The sequence below is a fragment of the Euleptes europaea genome, chromosome 2 (genome assembly GCF_029931775.1).
Source record: "Euleptes europaea isolate rEulEur1 chromosome 2, rEulEur1.hap1, whole genome shotgun sequence".
NCBI classification, from domain to species: domain Eukaryota; kingdom Metazoa; phylum Chordata; class Lepidosauria; order Squamata; family Sphaerodactylidae; genus Euleptes; species Euleptes europaea.
The window spans coordinates 62,518,449-62,536,269 of record NC_079313.1 but is presented as its reverse complement, the minus strand read 5'-3'; the positions used below and the strand labels follow the sequence as shown (position 1 = coordinate 62,536,269).

The window sequence follows — 17,821 nt, the reverse complement described above, 5'->3', positions numbered from 1 at the left end:
ACAATATTAACAACTTTAAACAAAGTTTTACCAAACCAACAACTAGTTTTGTGAAAGAAAAGGGAATAAGGTTAAAAAAAAAAAAGAGGTGTAACAGAATTTTTCTTTTTAGAATGGCTTAGACCAATTATCCAAACCGAGGTGTTGGCTTTATAAGCAGGTATTTGAGTATAAACCAATGTGCTTTGACTATTTTTCAAGTATCCGATACCATTTCTGTATAAAGACTTTGAATACACAACCTACCAAAGATAGAAGAAAATGGACTTCTCCAAGTTTGGATTTAAGTATTAAAAACTCAAAATATTCCAGAAGTTAGTACTAACAATTTTCCAAATTATTTTTGTACATATCCGAGCTGACCATGGACTGAAAACAATCTGCTAAGCAGTATTAAAAGAAAAAGTGTGCAAGAGTTAAAATTGTTTGTAGTTTGGGGAAAAACACCTAAATTTCTAAAATAAAAAATAAAAACAAATGAAGTGAAAGCTTTAACTGGTACACACTGTTCACACCTATATTTCAAGTTTGGAAACGCATATTTTCAAGCAGCAATACAAAAAAGTATCCATGAAGAATGCATAATTTCCGAAAAAAATTATGAAAACATCCCTGCTACCGTTACATTTCTAAATACAAAACTGACTACCATATTGTTGCTTCTGTGTAGCAAGAGAAGTTCATTTTCAAAACAGGTAAAATTCAGTCTTTAGGTGTGAATGGTATGAATGAGAGTCCCCTTTTTTTTTAATTTCTTAGTTGTTTTTAGGATCCTTAAGCATGCAAGCCTTGTACAGGAGGGCCCAACAAGGGGCAGGGTTGGCTTAGGGCATCCAGTTTAGGACAGAGCTGGGAAAGCTTCTGGATCATCGACATCAGGAGCAGAAGCACTTGACTGAAAGACAAACAAGACATACGTTATTTGGAGAAAGCGAAGGGATGGACCACTTTTCATTTGTGGCACTACATTGTGCATTCACTGGATTCCATTGTACTGAGAGCGGAAGGGTAAAAGTTAGACAGAGTTATTGTGGGCAAAGGCTAGTCGGGGTGTATTCTTTTGCCCTATATTATGGACGCTGCTCCTGACAAGCAAGCCTAGGGTGGCTGAAATTGCAGCCCACAGCAAGGGGAACTGGAGGCTGCAGTGCGAAGGGGAAAACTTCAGCGGAGAGTGTAAAAGGCATGGAGGAAACAACCATGAGCAATGGTGTTAAAAGGCCAGGACATATAAAAGGTACCACCTGTGACAAATCTAGGCAAAGTTTAAATACGCGCAAGAAAAACACAGCAAATACTAAAGGGTGAGGTCTAAATGATTACTATCAGTCTATAGATGTTAAAGCATAGCACATCTAGGAATCCTCATCTTTCGTTACTGTGCTTACCTTGCATATATTTGTACTTTGCATAGAAATATCAGACTACCCTACCTCCATATCACTGATTTGACCATGTGAGAACTTCTTCACGTATGTAAAGTCTACAAAAGGCAGTTTACAGCTGGAAAACATTCGTCATGCCTAAACTGACAATATACACGCTTCTATGTTTTTAAATACACAGAGATCTAGAGGCTTCCACGAGACTTAACCAAAAGACAGAAAAATCACAAACCTGGCTGGGTGTGTGGATCACATCAAACTCCTTAACCAACTGGAATAAAACACACAAAATATTAGCATGGATCTAAAAGTTCATGTTACAAATGGGGGGGGGGGGGGAGGCCAATAACTTTATTTCCCCGAAGTACTGTTTTCAAGAATAATGAGAACATTCCAAAGAAAGAAGTCCAGGAACAGAAATGGTAAAGTTAAACCCTCTGCCCCTGAACACATTCAAAAGAAAAACATTCCTGTTTGTGAGGAAGAAAACAACACTGGTTCACTGTAAGAGCTAAAACAATGTAACCCAGACATTAGGTATACATCTATCCTGATGGACCAAAATGAATTTAACTACTAATAAGCGCTGTGGTGCAGAGTGGTAGCCTGCAGTACTGCAGTCCAAACTCTGCTCACGACCTGAGTTCGACCCCGACGGAAGTCGGTTTCAGGTAGCCGGCTCAAGGTTGATTCAGCCTTCCACCATCCTTCCAAGGTCTGTAAAATGAGCACCCAGCTTGCTGGGGGAAAAGGGAAGATGACTGGGGAAGGCACTGGCAAACCACCCCGTAAACAAAGTCTGCCTTAGAAACGTCAGGATGTGACGTCACCCCATGGGTCAGAAATGACCCGGTGCTTGCACAGGGGACCTTTACCTTTTTAAGTGAATTTAAACTCTGCTGCTGTTATGTAGGCAAGCCACAAAACCTTTCCTAATCAGTATATACAAAAGCCAAGGTACCTCATAAACTAGAACATATAACCCACTAATAACTGAAATGGAGAGGCATAATTCAATTTATGCATGCAACATATACAGCAATGTCAGTCACTCTCTTCTAGGAAAAAAGAAAACAAAGCAGCACCAAGTAGTAGTTGCACAATAGGATTTTACTACTGCCTCCTGATGGTGGTAGCCTCATGAGCCTTCCGCCCGGGGGGGGGGGGGGGGAGATCAGCACAATTTTTCTATTTAACAGGAGATTGGGGAGATTTGGAGCCCAGCTACTGTTTTGAAACTATAATGGCTAGTTAATGCCTTTTATCACTCAATATTAAAGCTATGAATACTGGCAATTCTGTTGCTATTCCAGAAAACGGTTTTATTCTTTTTACTATCATCAGTAAATGCTACAAATCATTTGAATGGAAAAAGAGATTACCCACCTTGTCAGTTCTGCTTCCACGGCTGGCCCTTCCCCCACGCCCACGGCCTCCTCTTCCACCTCTACCACCACGTCCAGGACGACCAAGATCTCCAAAATTGATCTCCAGCTGGGATGTGATATCATTTGCTGGCTTGCGGAAGTGATGATCCATTACAGAGTCTTCGGCATGAGACTGAAACAAAAGCCAACAATACAGTATCAAGTATCAAAGATGTTGTCCATCAGAAACAACATAAATTCCAAATGCACAGAATAGCTTTACAGCACCAACCTACCACCACCTGACTACAATGACCGGCCACAAATGACACTGCATCCAGCAACCATTCCCAATTACTACAGCTAGCAGAACATCTATGGGGAGAATGCAATACCATATGCACAAACATTTTGCTCCCAAGTAGTCTGGACTACTCTGATAATCAAGGCATGTGGGAAAATACTTACTGATACTACACTTGATCTTAGCCAAAAGGCCCAGAAGCAATAATACTAACTAATGGTAGTTGAAACTGTGGCCATTAGACAACCAGTTTAAGTGAACGCTGGCAATACACCAACATGTGGGTAGCAGAGTCTACTTCTAGTCATGTATCTATTTTAATACTATCTTCCAATGAAGTTATACAAAAGCAGCAGAAGCTTGTGCAAAAGTTGGAGTGCCCAACAGTGGCTGCCACATTCTCTGATCTATTTGAGCCTGCCTCTCCTCCCCCTTTTACACATGCAGGGCAAACTTCAGGTTATTAGAAAGGGTTGATGCATCTCAACATTCAGCCGATAGATAACATCTACATTCTCCTTGATAGATCCTGCACCTAGATTGCCTTGTCCTTTTCAGGCTTCCACCCAAGCCAGACCAGCATTTCTCTCTCTTTCCAGTCAGGCTTGTGACATGCAGATTTCTTCACAAACAAGGTATTAACTCACAAACAAAACATTAACTCAAACATACAAAGTAGGCATGAAAACAAAAGCATTCAAAGAATCATGTGGTCTGTTGAAATGCCAATTAAAAACAGCTACCAAGTATATAAGAGAACATAAACTTGTTTATCAAAATGTTTGGCTGTTCCACTCAAAGAACACTTTACTGAAAGGTAAGAATTTGTTCCTTGAACACAAGTACACTGTTAACCCTCCACATTATAAAGATTTGTTCCTTACAACAAGGTCATAGCAATGGTATACCAAAATGGAGGTCTCCAAGTCAGTTGTCCTGAGCTATTTCAAACCTCAATCACCTGAGCTTCAGTAGCTGTGGAGAAATGCTTAGGGTCGGGCACACTTGCTAATGCATCAGTACAATATCATGATGTTACTTCACAGGACTGCATGAAATAGTATTTTGCACTAGGGTGGCATTAAACTACAAATGAGTAAGAGAATAGGGAAACGGACCAAACAGCCACATATGAGTAACCTGAAATACAAAGCTTCTTTCTTGAAAAAATGTAGTACTAGTAATGTACACAATCTGCCTATAATTAAGTAGCCATTATGTGTAGGAAGTTTTCATGGTAGAGCTGTGCACTTGAAAGCAATGTGAAAGTGAGCCTTTACGTACTTTCCTCTGTGGAAAAAAATACAAGGCATATTACAAAGAAATATATGACCTTGATGGGTCATAACGGGCCCATATGAGAAGCAATAACTGTATTAGTGATAAAGAATTCATTAAGCAGTTTTATATCTTCAATTTGCAGTGCCTATTTTAGAAGGCACCTTTCAAACTGAGCTTGTTTAAAATTCATAGTGCTCCTCAATCACTAAGTGTATATAAAGGGTCAGTACCTCATTGGATTCCAGCTGAGTCCCCTGCACCTCTGTCATCCCCTTTGTCTGATGAGAGTTGTATGTCCGACAAGCAAGGGATAAAAACAAAAGGAAGAAATGAGACTTTACAGATACAAACAAGCAACAGGCGAATCTGGAGGATACATGCTACTAAGCAAACCGACAGAACAAGGGAGATCAAGCAAGCAAGCAAGCGAATGTTGTGCAACTAGAAAGATTGAGTTTTCATCCTTACAAAAAAAAGACAACCCTGATGAGTGCTAAATAGAATTAGCTGCATGAAGTACAGGTGCTTAAGTCAAAATACAATCTTTTGCCTGAAATCTTAAGGGGGTGCACCTTACTATCATGGTTAGCTAACATTGTTCTGTTTGGGTTCTCGCTCTACATAGACAGAACACATTACCTTTAACTCCATGGAGCAGTAGGCTAAAACTCATTTTAAAAACCAGATCCCCAAACACACTTTTCACAATCAAATACAGGGGTAGGCAAGGAAAGCTCCAAGAGGTTCATAGGAACACTCAAGCAAGCAGCACCCATTCCCTAGTAAGAAGAGATGAGGCTGGCAAGGGAAGCCAAGTAAGGGAACAAAGGAGCCAGAGGGACTCTTTGAAACGCTAAAAATGGAAAATTTACTGAGTTTCACTCTTCAGTCTGGTTTTCTCCAGCCACATTCATAAGCCTTTTTCTGCTACAGAAACATGTGTTTTCAAAAGAACACTCTGAATACATATTTGGAACTAGATTCAGCCCTCATGCTTATGGAACCAGTGTACAAATAAGATGCTTTACAATTACACAAAAGTGAAAATCAGTTAAACAAGTCAGAGCACTAGAACATTCTCTTACCTCCTCACTCTTTGACTTGTGGAGAACAAAACCTTTTTTCCATTGTCCATCAGCACCTTCATTTGGTTTGCGGATATTGAATTCAACTTTTGCACGATCCTTGTTTTGAATAGCTTTCCATTCATCCAGAGTCATTTCTTTTGGACCTTCTTCCTTGACTTCATCTACTTCATTCTCTCTATAAGTTTAAGAGTGGTAATAGCTCATTTCACTTTGTCTGTAGTAAGCAATACATTCAGGACAGTGGCCTAAACATAAGAACATTGCTTGCTGTAAGTTAAAACTGATGGCCACCTGAAGACAGTACAGTGTGCCAGAATTTCTTCTTGACAAAGTGCTGTATTTTAGTAGACAAGTCTCTAAGACAGTCTAATTCATATTAGAAATCCAGTAAAAGATGCATGTTTACTATTACATTATTTTCCAATGGAAGTGGATAAGATGGCAGTTGCGCATTCATGTACATTATCAGTGCTGATCCCCACTCATGAAACTGTGTCTAAGGAAGTCAAGAAGGCTCTCACACTTCTATCATTCCCCAGAATGTGCAAACCAAAAATGTTCAAGAGGTCATTCTTAACCCAAGATTAGAACTGTAGTAGAATGGAAAAACCCAGAAGGGCACCATTTCAATGGAATTAAATGTAATTCACAACCATTAATGTAGGGCATAGCTGTATTTTGCTGCATTGTTTTATAATGTGTAATCCATCCTTTGACCTAGATAGCCCAGGCTAGACTGATCTTGTCAGATCTCAAGCTAAGCAGGGTTGACCCTGGCAAGTATTTGGAAGGGAGAACTCTAAGGAATACCAGGGTCATGATGCAGAGGCAAACCACCTCCAAACGACTCTTGCCTTGAAAACCCCACCAGGGGTCGCCATAAGTCAGATGTGACTTGACAACAAAAAATCCACCTTGTATTGTTTACAGTATACCTTGCTTTACTGTTCACATAGCTCCCTAATTCTGTAATCCTAGTCCTACTGCATTGTTCACTGGTTGTCTATTGCAGTCTGTCTATACTTTTTCTTTTCTTTTTTAAAGAATTTTTATTATTTCCCATAAAATCATATATAAGCTTTTCAACAGATATTCAAAAATAACTCCATAGACATTCGTAACAAAATATAGTGTTGAAAATATAGATTCACCAAAGCTGTAAGTTTTGCCATTTCCGCCATTTCTAACATCTTTCGTATCCAGTCATTTTTGTCTGAGGTCTCAGTCGATTTCCCTTTAGCTGCATATATCAATCTGGCAGCTGTGGTTGCATATATCAGAAATGATCTTTGAGTTATAATAGAATCTGGTATCATACTTAGAAGTATCATCTCAATGTCTATACTTTTTCTGTTGCTATTTGTTTATCCTGTAGTTCACCTTGAGTCTCAGTGAGAAAGGAGAACTATAAAAGTAATCTTTTTGTGTGTGTTAGGCGCTGTCAAGTCGCTTCCGACTCATGGCGACCCTATGAATGAAAGTCCTCCAAAATGTCCTATCTTTGACAGCCTTGCTCAGATCTTGCAAATTGAAGGCTGTGGCTTCCTTTATTGAGTCAATCCATCTCTTGTTTGGTCTTCCTCTTTTCCTGCTGCCCTCAACTTTTCCTAGCATGACTGTCTTTTCCAGTGACAATCTTTTTAAAAAGTAAATAAAAACACCAGAACTATTTATCACCTTCTACAGATCTTTTTTTAAAATGTACCCACAACCTGCTCTTTCATACTGCCACTGCTGTAGGAAGGGGAAAGAAGGGAACATCAGCAATCCATGTGCTGGATCCAGTCCACAACGGCTATGAATTCAAAGCATCTATAAAGTACTGAAGGACTTGGCCAGTTTCGAATCCAAAAATGAGCCACTACATTGGGATTATAAAAATAAGATTGTAGGTACATAACAAAAAATATCTGCAAAATTTATTCTATCAGTGACACAAAGCACAGTAGCTTGAATATTGGAGTTTCTCACCTAACCTCAAATTTCACAAATTCGAGGTTTGATGAATTTTAGATCTTAGTCTGATCAGTATATTGATACATACAACTTTCTATTTTATAAAATAAAAGTTCTTTCAAACTGTGTCTTTTCCAACTAAACCATACCCATCTATGAAAAGACGTATCAGTTTTTCAAGCATTAATTTGCAATCATCTATGGGGACTAGAATATATAAAAATGAAGATGGGGTGATGGTGAGAGCAGTATTATTTAATAAGAACATTAAAAACCTTCTTCATCTTACCAAAGCCACTTAATCTCAACTTTGAAACATTCAGCTTGATTCTTTGTAGTCTCACGGCTACCCAATTGACTGTCAAGCCTGATTAAACTTTGACACCTTTAAAGCTGAATTCATCTGATGCTGAAAGCAACTACAATTACATTTGGTAAACATTAAGATCCCAGCATCTCATGAGTAACCAAAAAATAACTCTGAATTACTCCCAAATCAGTAAGTAAATACTTACTTATTCTCTGAATCAGCAGGTGGATGCTCCTCTCCCTCAGGTGTCTCCTCCGTCACATTTGATTGATCCAAGTCACTGCAATTAAGATTTACTATTTAGTGCTCAAACAATTTGCTTACTGAAAGTCTTTGTAGCTCAAAATTTACATCATCATAAAAACCCCAGTTTCTCCAATAGCAGTTATGCAGGAAAATATCCCGCATAAATACATCACTGATAAAAATTGATAGGGCAAAGCTCAAGTGGTTTTATGCATAAAAATTCAGTAGAAAAAGTTCAGCCACCAGAATAATGCCACAAATTAGGGCTATTTGCTGAGGTGTTGCATGTTATTTTCAATTTTTGCAACACTGAAAACCTAAGTTACTAGCACCAAATATCAAACAGATCAGACAGAGACACGTACTCTTTTTAAACAAATCTTACATCATTCCCCACTTAAGGAAAAAGGTATACCGAGCATATAAACTGGGTTAGATACAGCAGGAAAAATCACAGAAGAAGTTGGCAAAGTGGATCTTCCTCTGCCTGTATGATTTCAAAAGGGTCCCTAGTCTGTAAGAGACCGGTTCTGGGACATACAGCAGATTGCTGGGTAAATCAGTACTTCTGCAAGTTTCTCCAGTGGATACAACCCATTAGCTGTATTTCAAATGCACATGTGTTTGGTATAAGGCTGAAGATGAATCCATCTAAGACAGAGGTCATGTGGCTGGGAAAGACTGAGATGCTAGCTGGAGGGCCACTCCCAAGGCTTGATGGTGTCCAGGTGACAGCTATAGACTCTGTAAAGAGCCTTGGGGTTTGTTTGGATTCTATGCTCAATGAATAAACAGGTGTCCATGGTAGCATGGTCAGCGTGGCCTGCAGTCTGGCTCCTTGTATGTCTGGGTCAGACCTCGCCACATTGATCCATGCAATAGTCACCTCCAGAGTAGAGTACTGTAATTCGCTCTACATAGGGCTACCCTTGAAAACGTTTCGGAGACTGTAGGTGGTTCAGAATGCAGCTGCCAGGTTGCTGATAGGAACATCATGGTCAGCTCATATAACTCCAATTTGTGGCTGCTACACTAGCTACCAATTACTCTCCAAAGCCAAGGTATTGGTGTTAACTTTTAAAGCCCTTAATGGTCTGGGACCCGCATACCTGTGGGACCACCTCTCCCGTTACAATCCCCCACACTCCTTTCAGTCACTCTCTAGGGGCCTTTTGCATGTGCCTGGCCCCAGGATTGCCCAGTTAGCTGTCACTAGAAGAAGGGCCTTCTCAGTTGTGGCCCGTGCACTGTGGAATGCACTCTCAAAAGACACCTGTGCCCTGCCAGACTTGTTTAGTTTCCACAGGACATGCACGGCCGAATTGCTTAGGTTGGCCTTTGGAGTGTAATCCACAGTTTGGGGTGTTTTATTAGCGGGATGGTGAAGGCTACATATTTCAACACTTTAATTTTTTAATGTTAATATTTTATATTTGTTAGCTGTTTTTGTTTTTTTAACTCATTTATACTATTTTAATGTTGTAAGTTGCTGTGAGACGCTTTGGGTAAATGGCAACTAAAAACCTTACAAATAAATAAATATTCCAACACTTAAGGGAAAGAGCAAAAACGTGCATGATGCACTGAAACTGACCCCATCACTCAAACTTTGGCCTTGCTCACCGTTTATATACTTAGATCCATTTTAATCTGGCTTTAAACCAGGTTTTTGGATCACGACCATCTTGGTCATTCTGGTTGACCTGCATCAAGAAAATGACAGGGGAAGCATGACCTTGATCGTTTCTGAAAACTACACTTAAAACAGTAAAATTTCTTACGTTAGCTCATCTTTGACTGTTCCCCAATTGTGTGATCCACTTCCACCACGCTTGTCCTCATGCTTTAGGCCACTGAAATGTGAATGTGAAAGAGAACTAACAAAACTGAGTTAACATAATAGTGTTGGGATACAAAAATTAAAAGGTAAAAAGTATTGCAGAGAAGCAATGTATTTTCAAAGGTCAAAAGTGTCAAGTCTAAGACTTACGATCTGTCGCTTCCACTATGCCTGTCAAATTCACGTTTGCCTCTAGAGTCAAAGCCGTCGCCTCTGCCCATGCCACGTCCTCTGCCGCCACGACCACCTCTTCCACCTGGACCACCACGGCCACGCATTGGGCGATCAATAATGGGTCTATTGTAAACCAAAGTGAAATTGCAAGTGTATTTTATATTCCTTTATGGAAAAACAAGTTACAAAAACAGCTCTTAAAATCCTGCAGCAGTTTCATTAATATAACTTACTTCCATCATAAAAATATTGTTAATCTAGCAGTGACTTTGATTTTTAACTGCCTCCCTCCTCCAATATTAAATGTGGACATTAGGTGACTACTTAAGAGCTAGAAGCATTATGCTTGTAAGAATGTCGAACATTTAATTAATGAGTTGGTGGACTGGTTCAAAACATGTTCATTAAAATATATAAGATACAGTAAGACATTGGTTAACTAAATGCCTCTGTATTAAATCCATGAACAGAATTAGGTTATATCCAGTTTGCTAAAACCACCATTCCATGGAAAAAAAAACCTTAGATTATTCTTACTTATCAACAGAAAATTCTCCTCCTTCACCCTTTTCTTCAGCAGGTTTGTCAAATCGTCGCTCACGAGGAGGCCGCCTCTCTTGCCTCCTTTCAATAGGTTTGCCTTCTCCCTGAGGCTGCTGCTGATCAGGCCTTCTGCCAATTCGTCTTATACCTAAAATAGAAGGCAATCTGCATCAGTAATTTTTTCCCCTCTTCCACAAAAGAACTGCTCTTTCACACATAGTATCTTATGGACAGTTCATGGATTACAGCTTTTTATAGTCAGCAGCAGAATCATAAAACTGCCCTGATCCATAAGACACAGTCTTTGTTTGTGCGTTTTTATGTCCCATTGTGATCTTTGGCCATTTTTGCAAGTTTCTAAATACCATTCAAACTGTGTTCTGGAATCACCACAGCTAAGCCTTTTAAAGCACGTATTGCTGAAAAAGCCATGTATAAAGTGGAAAAAATATGTTTTGCTGTGGCTGCTGCTCATGCCTATCGGACAGTGTTTCTCTTCACTCCCAAAGACATGCCTCAACCTTGGAACAGCTTTCAAAAGGGTTCATTTTAGAAATGGAAGGGTGGTGCATTCGTACAGGGACACACATCATCCTTCAAGAACAAAAGCCTTCCAAGATACCTTCCCACTTATAAGCCATGCTACACCATTCAAAAACTCTCGTTAAATGCCTTCTAAGACTGAAATTAACCTAAGATGCCTTTTAAGAATGAAATTAACTAGATCAAAAGTTAGAGATATGTGTTCAATCAACTTTATCACTCTATTTTGTACAATATTAGCAAAGGCAGCTCCTCTTAGCAAGGAAATATACCCGTCCTTGTTTTGCATATACGGTTACCCAGCCACTGATGCTGAATAAGGCAGGAGTGTCTATACAGCCCAGGGGCTGGATTCGGCCCTTTGAGAGCTCTTATCCGGCTCGCAAGGCAGCCACTCCCCCACTCAGTCCCAATATGGGCTGGCGCGCCATCCCCCAGCCCGACCAAGTGACATTTATGTCATATCCAGCCCTCGTACCAAATTAGTTCAACATCCCAGGATAAGGGCCCATATTATGGCAATGGTTATGAGGAAGCGCTCCTATTGATTTAGAGAAACTGTCTGTGCAGCAATATAGGATACCACACTCATGTTCCTCTCCCCAACGCTCAGTAACAAAGGCGTTTCCTGGTAGTATTCCATAGTATTTGTCAGGGCACTGCTGCACTGGGGTTAGTGATTTTCCACAGATGCTTGTCCATGTTCTCTGTACTCATCATCCTAAGCTGGTGCAAGTTTGCTTTGAGAGTGAAACAGAACAATCAACCAATTACACTCCATGCCTCATGTCAGGGGCAGAGAGAAAGAGTGCGCACACAAATTTCTGCTTTAGAAATTCACTTCTTTTCTCTCCTGAAGTACTAACAGTTGACAGCATCACAAGATGCACGAAAATCCTAAGGGTTAATTTGCACTTTACAAAAGAAGAGGCTCACTCTTCAGAGCAGCTTTCAGAATTATGAATACATCTTTACATACACGCTTCTTGCTCAGAACAGAATGTCAGAACAAGTCCCCCAAATATTGGAGACAACACCCAAAATTAGGTTAACAAATAATAGCTACATGATAAGATAAACTGGTTTGTTCCACAAACTCTTGAGTATTCTAACAGACATAAGAAGCTTAGTGGTGAAATCTTTTAATTTGGAAAGTGCTTGTGTCAAGGCCTGATTTACTCAAATGATGTCTGCAGCATCAGGTGAGAGAAAAAGGAGTGTCATCTTCCTCTTCTCAGGTTCCTTCCAGCATATGCCAAGGAGCAACAGGTAAATCCTTCTTGGCAGTCCACATCCTCTCTGCTCCCTATGAAGCTCACACTGGGGCCACCCACAGTTTCTTCCCAACTTCTGAACTGCTACAAGTGCCCCATGTCCTGCAGGAACATAGCAACACATTCCAAATTACAGGGCTGGAGCACAACCCTCTCTTCCAACTGGTAAATCCCTCCAAAGCCAACAGACATGTTGGAACATGCACCAGCAACCCCTTCCTTTTGTGCTGCTCCCCAAAAACTAATCCTGGCTCCTCAGCTCAGCGTCAAGACAAATTTACCTGCTTCTACTACCTCTAAATGTAGTAATATCTGGCCCTGACATGATCTTTGCAAGCAATAAGGCTTGTGCTTTAGCTACATAAACTCCTGTTCAAGAGCTGTACATAAAATCCAAATCCCCTCCCATTTTGTCTAGTACAACAAAAAAGAAGGGGAATCTCATGCTTGACCTTCACAAGTACTAGAAAGCCAATCTCACCATGAATACTAGTCTTTTGAAATATTTTCCTTTTTTTAAAGTGACGGGATTCATTTTTTTGTAATTACCAGTGTATCAAAACCCCGTGTAGAAAGTTTCTAGCCAGAAGAAACGGTTAACCTCAAAAGATTCATATATTCGAAAGTCAGACATTCATATAAAAAGATCAAAGTGATAAAATGAAAGTGGTTCTTTAAAGAGTATCCACATCCGCATTAAATTGTAAAACAGGGCACAGCTGAGAAGTGTTTTGGTAGAAACTTAGCTGCACAGAGAGTAAACCAGTTAAGTGAATGGTCTAAGGGTACATAACACTACTCTCTCACACACACAAGGCAGAGTGAGACTGGCCAAAGCTGATTGCAAAACTAACTGGAAAAGCCTACGTATGCTACCCTGAACGCCTTAAAACAAGAGACAGACTTTCATTAAACCAGGGCTGGACAAATCCCAGGCACAATGGCACATAGAAATTTCATTGTGGTGCCTCATATTTTCATCAGTCATTTATTGTAAGTGCCTTGTGGTGATCCTCAGTAGAAATACAAATCTTATTTAGGTGAGGAGTATAAATTAGCTTTTTGTTATAATGACAGCTAGGATTAAACCATATTTGTTTATATACTGTGATGTTTTTGTTAATTAATTCAATTACTCCTCATCTTTCTCCCCAATGGGAACCCAAAGGAGCTTACATCATTCCCCTCTCCTCCATTTTATCCTAACTATGTGAGGTACTTTAGGCTGAAAGAGTGTGACTAGTCCAAGGTCATCCAGTGAGCTTCCATGGCACGAGCGGGGATTTGAACACAGGTCTCCCAGAAATGATTAATACTCTTAACCACCACACTGTATGTTTGACACTCTTAACCACCACACACTTTAAACTGACAAAATCTTAAGAGTCTAGGATTAAGTTTTGTGGAAGTATTAATAAGTGTGGTCATTAAAATATAAATACCTAAAAGCTTTATCTGGCTACAAAATTTTTGGTGTGGCTCCTAAAACTGCAGAAAATTTGTCAATGCCTGCATTGATCTCTCACAAGGGTCCAGATGACAGCAAGTGGCTTAAATCACAAATATTACATTTCCTACAATAAGTTAATAAACCAAACTGCGCCCCCAGGGCCGCATGTGGCCCAGGATGGCTATGAATGCGGCCCAACACAAAATCGTAAACTTACTTTAAACATTATGAATCAGCTACCGTTAGTGTATTTTATGTGCGGCCCAAGTTAGTGTATTATATGTGCAGCCCGAGACAATTGTTCTTCTTCCAATGTAGCCCAGAGAAGCCAAAAGATTGGACACCCCTGCTTTAATCCATGTTGACTTCAGAGAGCAATATAAGTACTATCAGTAATAGTTTTTGTATGTTGCAAATAATCACCCAAATGTACTGAACTCAATCTAAATATTCCCTGCTCAAATAGGACTTTTAGTACAGCTTAAAACAACATATACACTCTATAAGAATACGTACCTGCAATTTTTTTAGACACTGATCAGCTAAGCATCCGAGAACCTGAAATCATTTTGTTATGTAGTTCATAATTCTTGTGAGACTAGCAGCAACAGCAACAACCAGACCAATTATAACTATTAATGAATCAACTTGTTCAGGAAGCGTTACAATCAGAACATATTTATTAATTCATAAATCCAGTCAGAACACTTACAATCAGACAAGTGCTTTCATAATACACTGGGCCATGTTTTACTATGTTGTGTGTGTGTGTTAAGTGCCGTCAAGTCGCTTCCGACTCATGGCGACCCTATGAATGAAAGTCCTCCAAAATGTCCTATCTTTGACAGCGTTGTTCAGATCTATTTACTATGTTACCAGTCCCAATTGTTCCAGTCTGTAACTATCTCTTGCTGCAGCTCCTGTACAATTGTCTGTTCCACTAAGCCAATGTATGCACACCAGAAAAACCTCCCACCTACAATCCCCCAAACCAAGCCACATGCTACTGCTACCACCCCTTATTCTTCACAGACCCCTCTTTTGGTAGGTTATTTTAGTCAGACCAGGTAATTACTCAAAAACTTGCCACATGGCTCTTCCACTAAGCTTCCTTAAGATACTGCAAATGTGTGTTGAGTGGCAGTAAGAGACAAGCGTTTTCAGTGGGCCAACATGAGCCACACTTGGCACAAGGGGAAGCAGATATTAAGGACAGCATACATTATTCATTTACAGTGCAAATCTTAAGTGAACGACAATAACATTAACTAATTCAACCCTCCCACCAACCATTTAACTCATATAGAACAACATTTTTTTAAAACTGTGACATTAGTGCTACACCATCTAGTATGTATCAGAAGTGGCTGCTCCTCAGAATACAGTACTTCTGTAGTTTAACAATATACGAAAATATTTCTATGATAGGGGTAAACTCCTAGTAAACAGGTGGCGGACGGCATAGAGCATGCATGTAGCTATATATTTAATACAAATTATCTGGTGCATGCACCCTAGAATTGAGATGGTAAGAAAAATCTTACTGTACTTCAGTGCACTACACAAATGATAAGTTTTGAAATAAGCAGGTTAATAATGCTTTGCAAATTCCCTTTACCAGTTAGAAATGCTCACTTTGTAACTATTTTAGCAAATGCTATCATGTTGCAGGGTAAATCTTGTCTTCCTAACAGCATATAAAGAATAGTAAGCTCCTGCCATTTTTGTACTAGTGAAGAAAATGCACATTTCATTTAGTCCTTCTCTACCAATTCAGAAAACACAAAAGAATATCACATAGTTGATCATTCAATAGGAGGAAAACTCTCTGAACACACATTAAATACATGTTTTATCAATATTCTTGTATTGTAAGTTGATACTTTCTACTTTTATTAACACTGTCTAAGATACTAAACTAATTCTTTACTAGCCTATTGAGGGGGGAAACCAAGCAGAAATTAACTGAAACCCTGTTGTATGTATAAGTGTGCAGAATTCCTAAAACCTGATTTTAGAATAAGCATGAAGACTTAATTTCCCTTCAAGGGAGATTATGTATGAGTAACATGCATGCATTTGTCTGTAACTGAAACGCATTAATAAGTGACAGTTTTCTTCGTTCAACAAGCCCAACAAAACAACCTAAAGGCCTCCATTTTGCCTCCTCACCCAGCCCTACTAGGCGGCAGCAGATAGCTGAATCCAAACGAGGAGCCAAACAGCATGCGGAAAACGCACGTGGCCCAGGTATCAATTGGCCAAACTTCATTAGCACCACCACGCGCCTTTTCGGGTTAAAGGCGGCCAACTTTAACAGAGCCGTCAAAATCACTCCAGAGGAACTGCAGGCCCGCTCGCAACTCCCGAGTGCGCTGTTGATTTCCCCTCGCAGATCTTTATGGGGTGCTCCCACAACTGACATTTCCGCACCAAGCGACACCCACCCCGTATTCACCCCCCGTCGTCGTCCTCCCCCCCCCCACGCCTCTCCAGCCGTGCCAGAATGTAGCGGCTTCCACCCCACCTGCCCGAGTGCCCAGGCCCTCCTGGCCCTCCCACGAGGCGACGCGCCTGCACACACGGCTCGCTCGACCCAGCACGAGGCGGCTCCACCGCACACGAGGGGCAGCGCGGCCTCCACGCGCCACAAGCAGCCTTCCCACGACGGACAAGGGAGGGATCAGGGCCGCAAGGAGTGATACGCGAGGGAAAGACTGGAGGCCCTGCTCGAGCAGCCAAGGCCGGGCAGAGGGAGGGGAGGCGCTGCGACGGGCTCGGCTAACATGATATTGGGGGGGGGGGAGAAGAGGGAGGCTCCGGCCACTCTTTCTGCCCCCCGCCCAGCGGAGGCTCTGCCCTTGAGAGGGGCCCCTGCTCGCTCACCTTCTTTCCTGAGGGGCGCGGAGCCGGGCTGCCCGCCTCCATCTTCCCTTCGGTCTCCGGCGCCACCAGGCCCAGAAGAGACCGCGAAGGGCGGCAGCGGGTTCTTGCGCTCCTTCTGCGACTCCCTGCGCAGCTGCTTGGCCGCGCTGCCGCTCCCGCCCGCGGAGCCGGCCTGGCCCGAGCCGCCGCCTGAGGAGGAGTTGGCTTGGGCCGCCTGCCCGCCGCCGCCTCCACGACCGCCCTGGTGGCCCCCACCTCCTCCTCCGCCGCCGCCGCCGCCACCTCCTCCTCCTCCTCCGGCGCTCTCTTTCTTACGGCTCTCGGCCGCTTGGATCACCTCGAAGGGATCGGATTCGTCGTCCAAGAGCTGGTCAAAGCGGTTGGTGACGACGCAACCGAAGCCTTCCTGCAGGTGTCCGGGCATGATGGGCCCCTGTCGGCGGGATCCTCCTCGGATGCTGCCCAGGCCCCAGGCCCACCCCCTGCGCGCTCGCTTGCTGCCCACACAAGATGGCCGGCCCCCCAAAGAAACTCGCTTCTCTTCCGGCGAAAGGGACATCCGGGAAACAGCGAGCGGGGCCCCTGGCGCCTGCAGTGCATGTCGGGAGCTCGAGAGCCAGGCCTCTAACGACGCGAGCCGCCGGCTCGCATCAGGCGGCGGGACCACGACTCCCAGCAGGCACTGCGGCACCAGTGAGTGGCGAAACTGGGAGGCGAGGGCGTCCTCCCAATGAAGCGGCTTCTCAGAACACACCCCGCGCACCGGAAATTGATGCTCCTTTACGGAGGGGGGGTGGGGAAAGGCGGCAAAGGTCGCCTCCCCCTTCGCCCTCAGAACCTGGTGACACCCTTTAAAACGGAGCCCCGGAAGGGCGGCTGAAACGGCCAGGGCCGGTGCTCCCCATTCTGCTAATTTAAGAGCAGGTCCAGCATGAGTTCCTCGCATGTTAGGTATTGACGAGTACATGCAAGACATTTGATATATGCCGACAGAGCTGCCACACGTGTATGGAGCAACACGTGCGTTTCAGGAACCGTGCTCCGTGGATAGCCAGTGATTAGGCGGGGGATGCGGTAGCCTTCATGCCTTTAAACATACCAGCCACTGCACGTTAAGATGGTTACAAGACCTCACAGGCTTTTGGTAACGACATTCACACTCAATAACGTGGAT

The 17,821-nt window shown here is 42.2% G+C and overlaps 1 protein-coding gene and 1 non-coding gene across 3 annotated transcripts; both read right to left on the bottom strand.

The window, feature by feature from the left end:
- Positions 1–490: 490 nt before the first annotated feature.
- On the bottom strand, positions 491–17,191 carry SERBP1 (SERPINE1 mRNA binding protein 1). Of its 2 annotated transcripts, none has more exons than XM_056845099.1 (10): positions 16,648–17,191; positions 10,489–10,642; positions 9,928–10,074; positions 9,719–9,814; positions 7,897–7,971; positions 5,423–5,600; positions 4,568–4,615; positions 2,772–2,945; positions 1,618–1,656; positions 491–895 (listed from the first exon to the last, which is right to left on the bottom strand). In XM_056845099.1, the coding sequence occupies exons 1-10, from the start codon at positions 17,069–17,071 to the stop codon at positions 839–841; spliced, it is 1,392 nt and encodes a 463-aa protein (XP_056701077.1). In that variant the 5' UTR covers positions 17,072–17,191; the 3' UTR covers positions 491–838. The 2 variants fall into 2 exon arrangements, with proteins under 2 accessions (XP_056701077.1, XP_056701078.1); XM_056845100.1 differs by having other exon boundaries at positions 9,719–9,790.
- Positions 3,062–3,261, bottom strand: LOC130474029 (U2 spliceosomal RNA). Its single transcript, XR_008933182.1, has one exon. It is a non-coding gene; the product is annotated as a U2 spliceosomal RNA (small nuclear RNA).
- Positions 17,192–17,821: the final 630 nt, after the last annotated feature.

What these genes read in the sequence shown, in the direction of transcription:
- SERBP1 (XM_056845099.1), bottom strand. Translation starts at nt 17,071, where the DNA reads ATGCCCGGACACCTGCAGGAAGGCTTCGGTTGCGTCGTCACCAACCGC. An exon ending in ACAGTCAAAGATGAGCTAAC is followed by an intron (nt 7,972 to 9,718) that starts GTAAGAAATTTT and finishes TCTTAATTGCAG; the next exon opens with TGACTTGGATCAATCAAATG. An exon ending in TGATCCACACACCCAGCCAG is followed by an intron (nt 896 to 1,617) that starts GTTTGTGATTTT and finishes TTTGTCTTTCAG; the next exon opens with TCAAGTGCTTCTGCTCCTGA.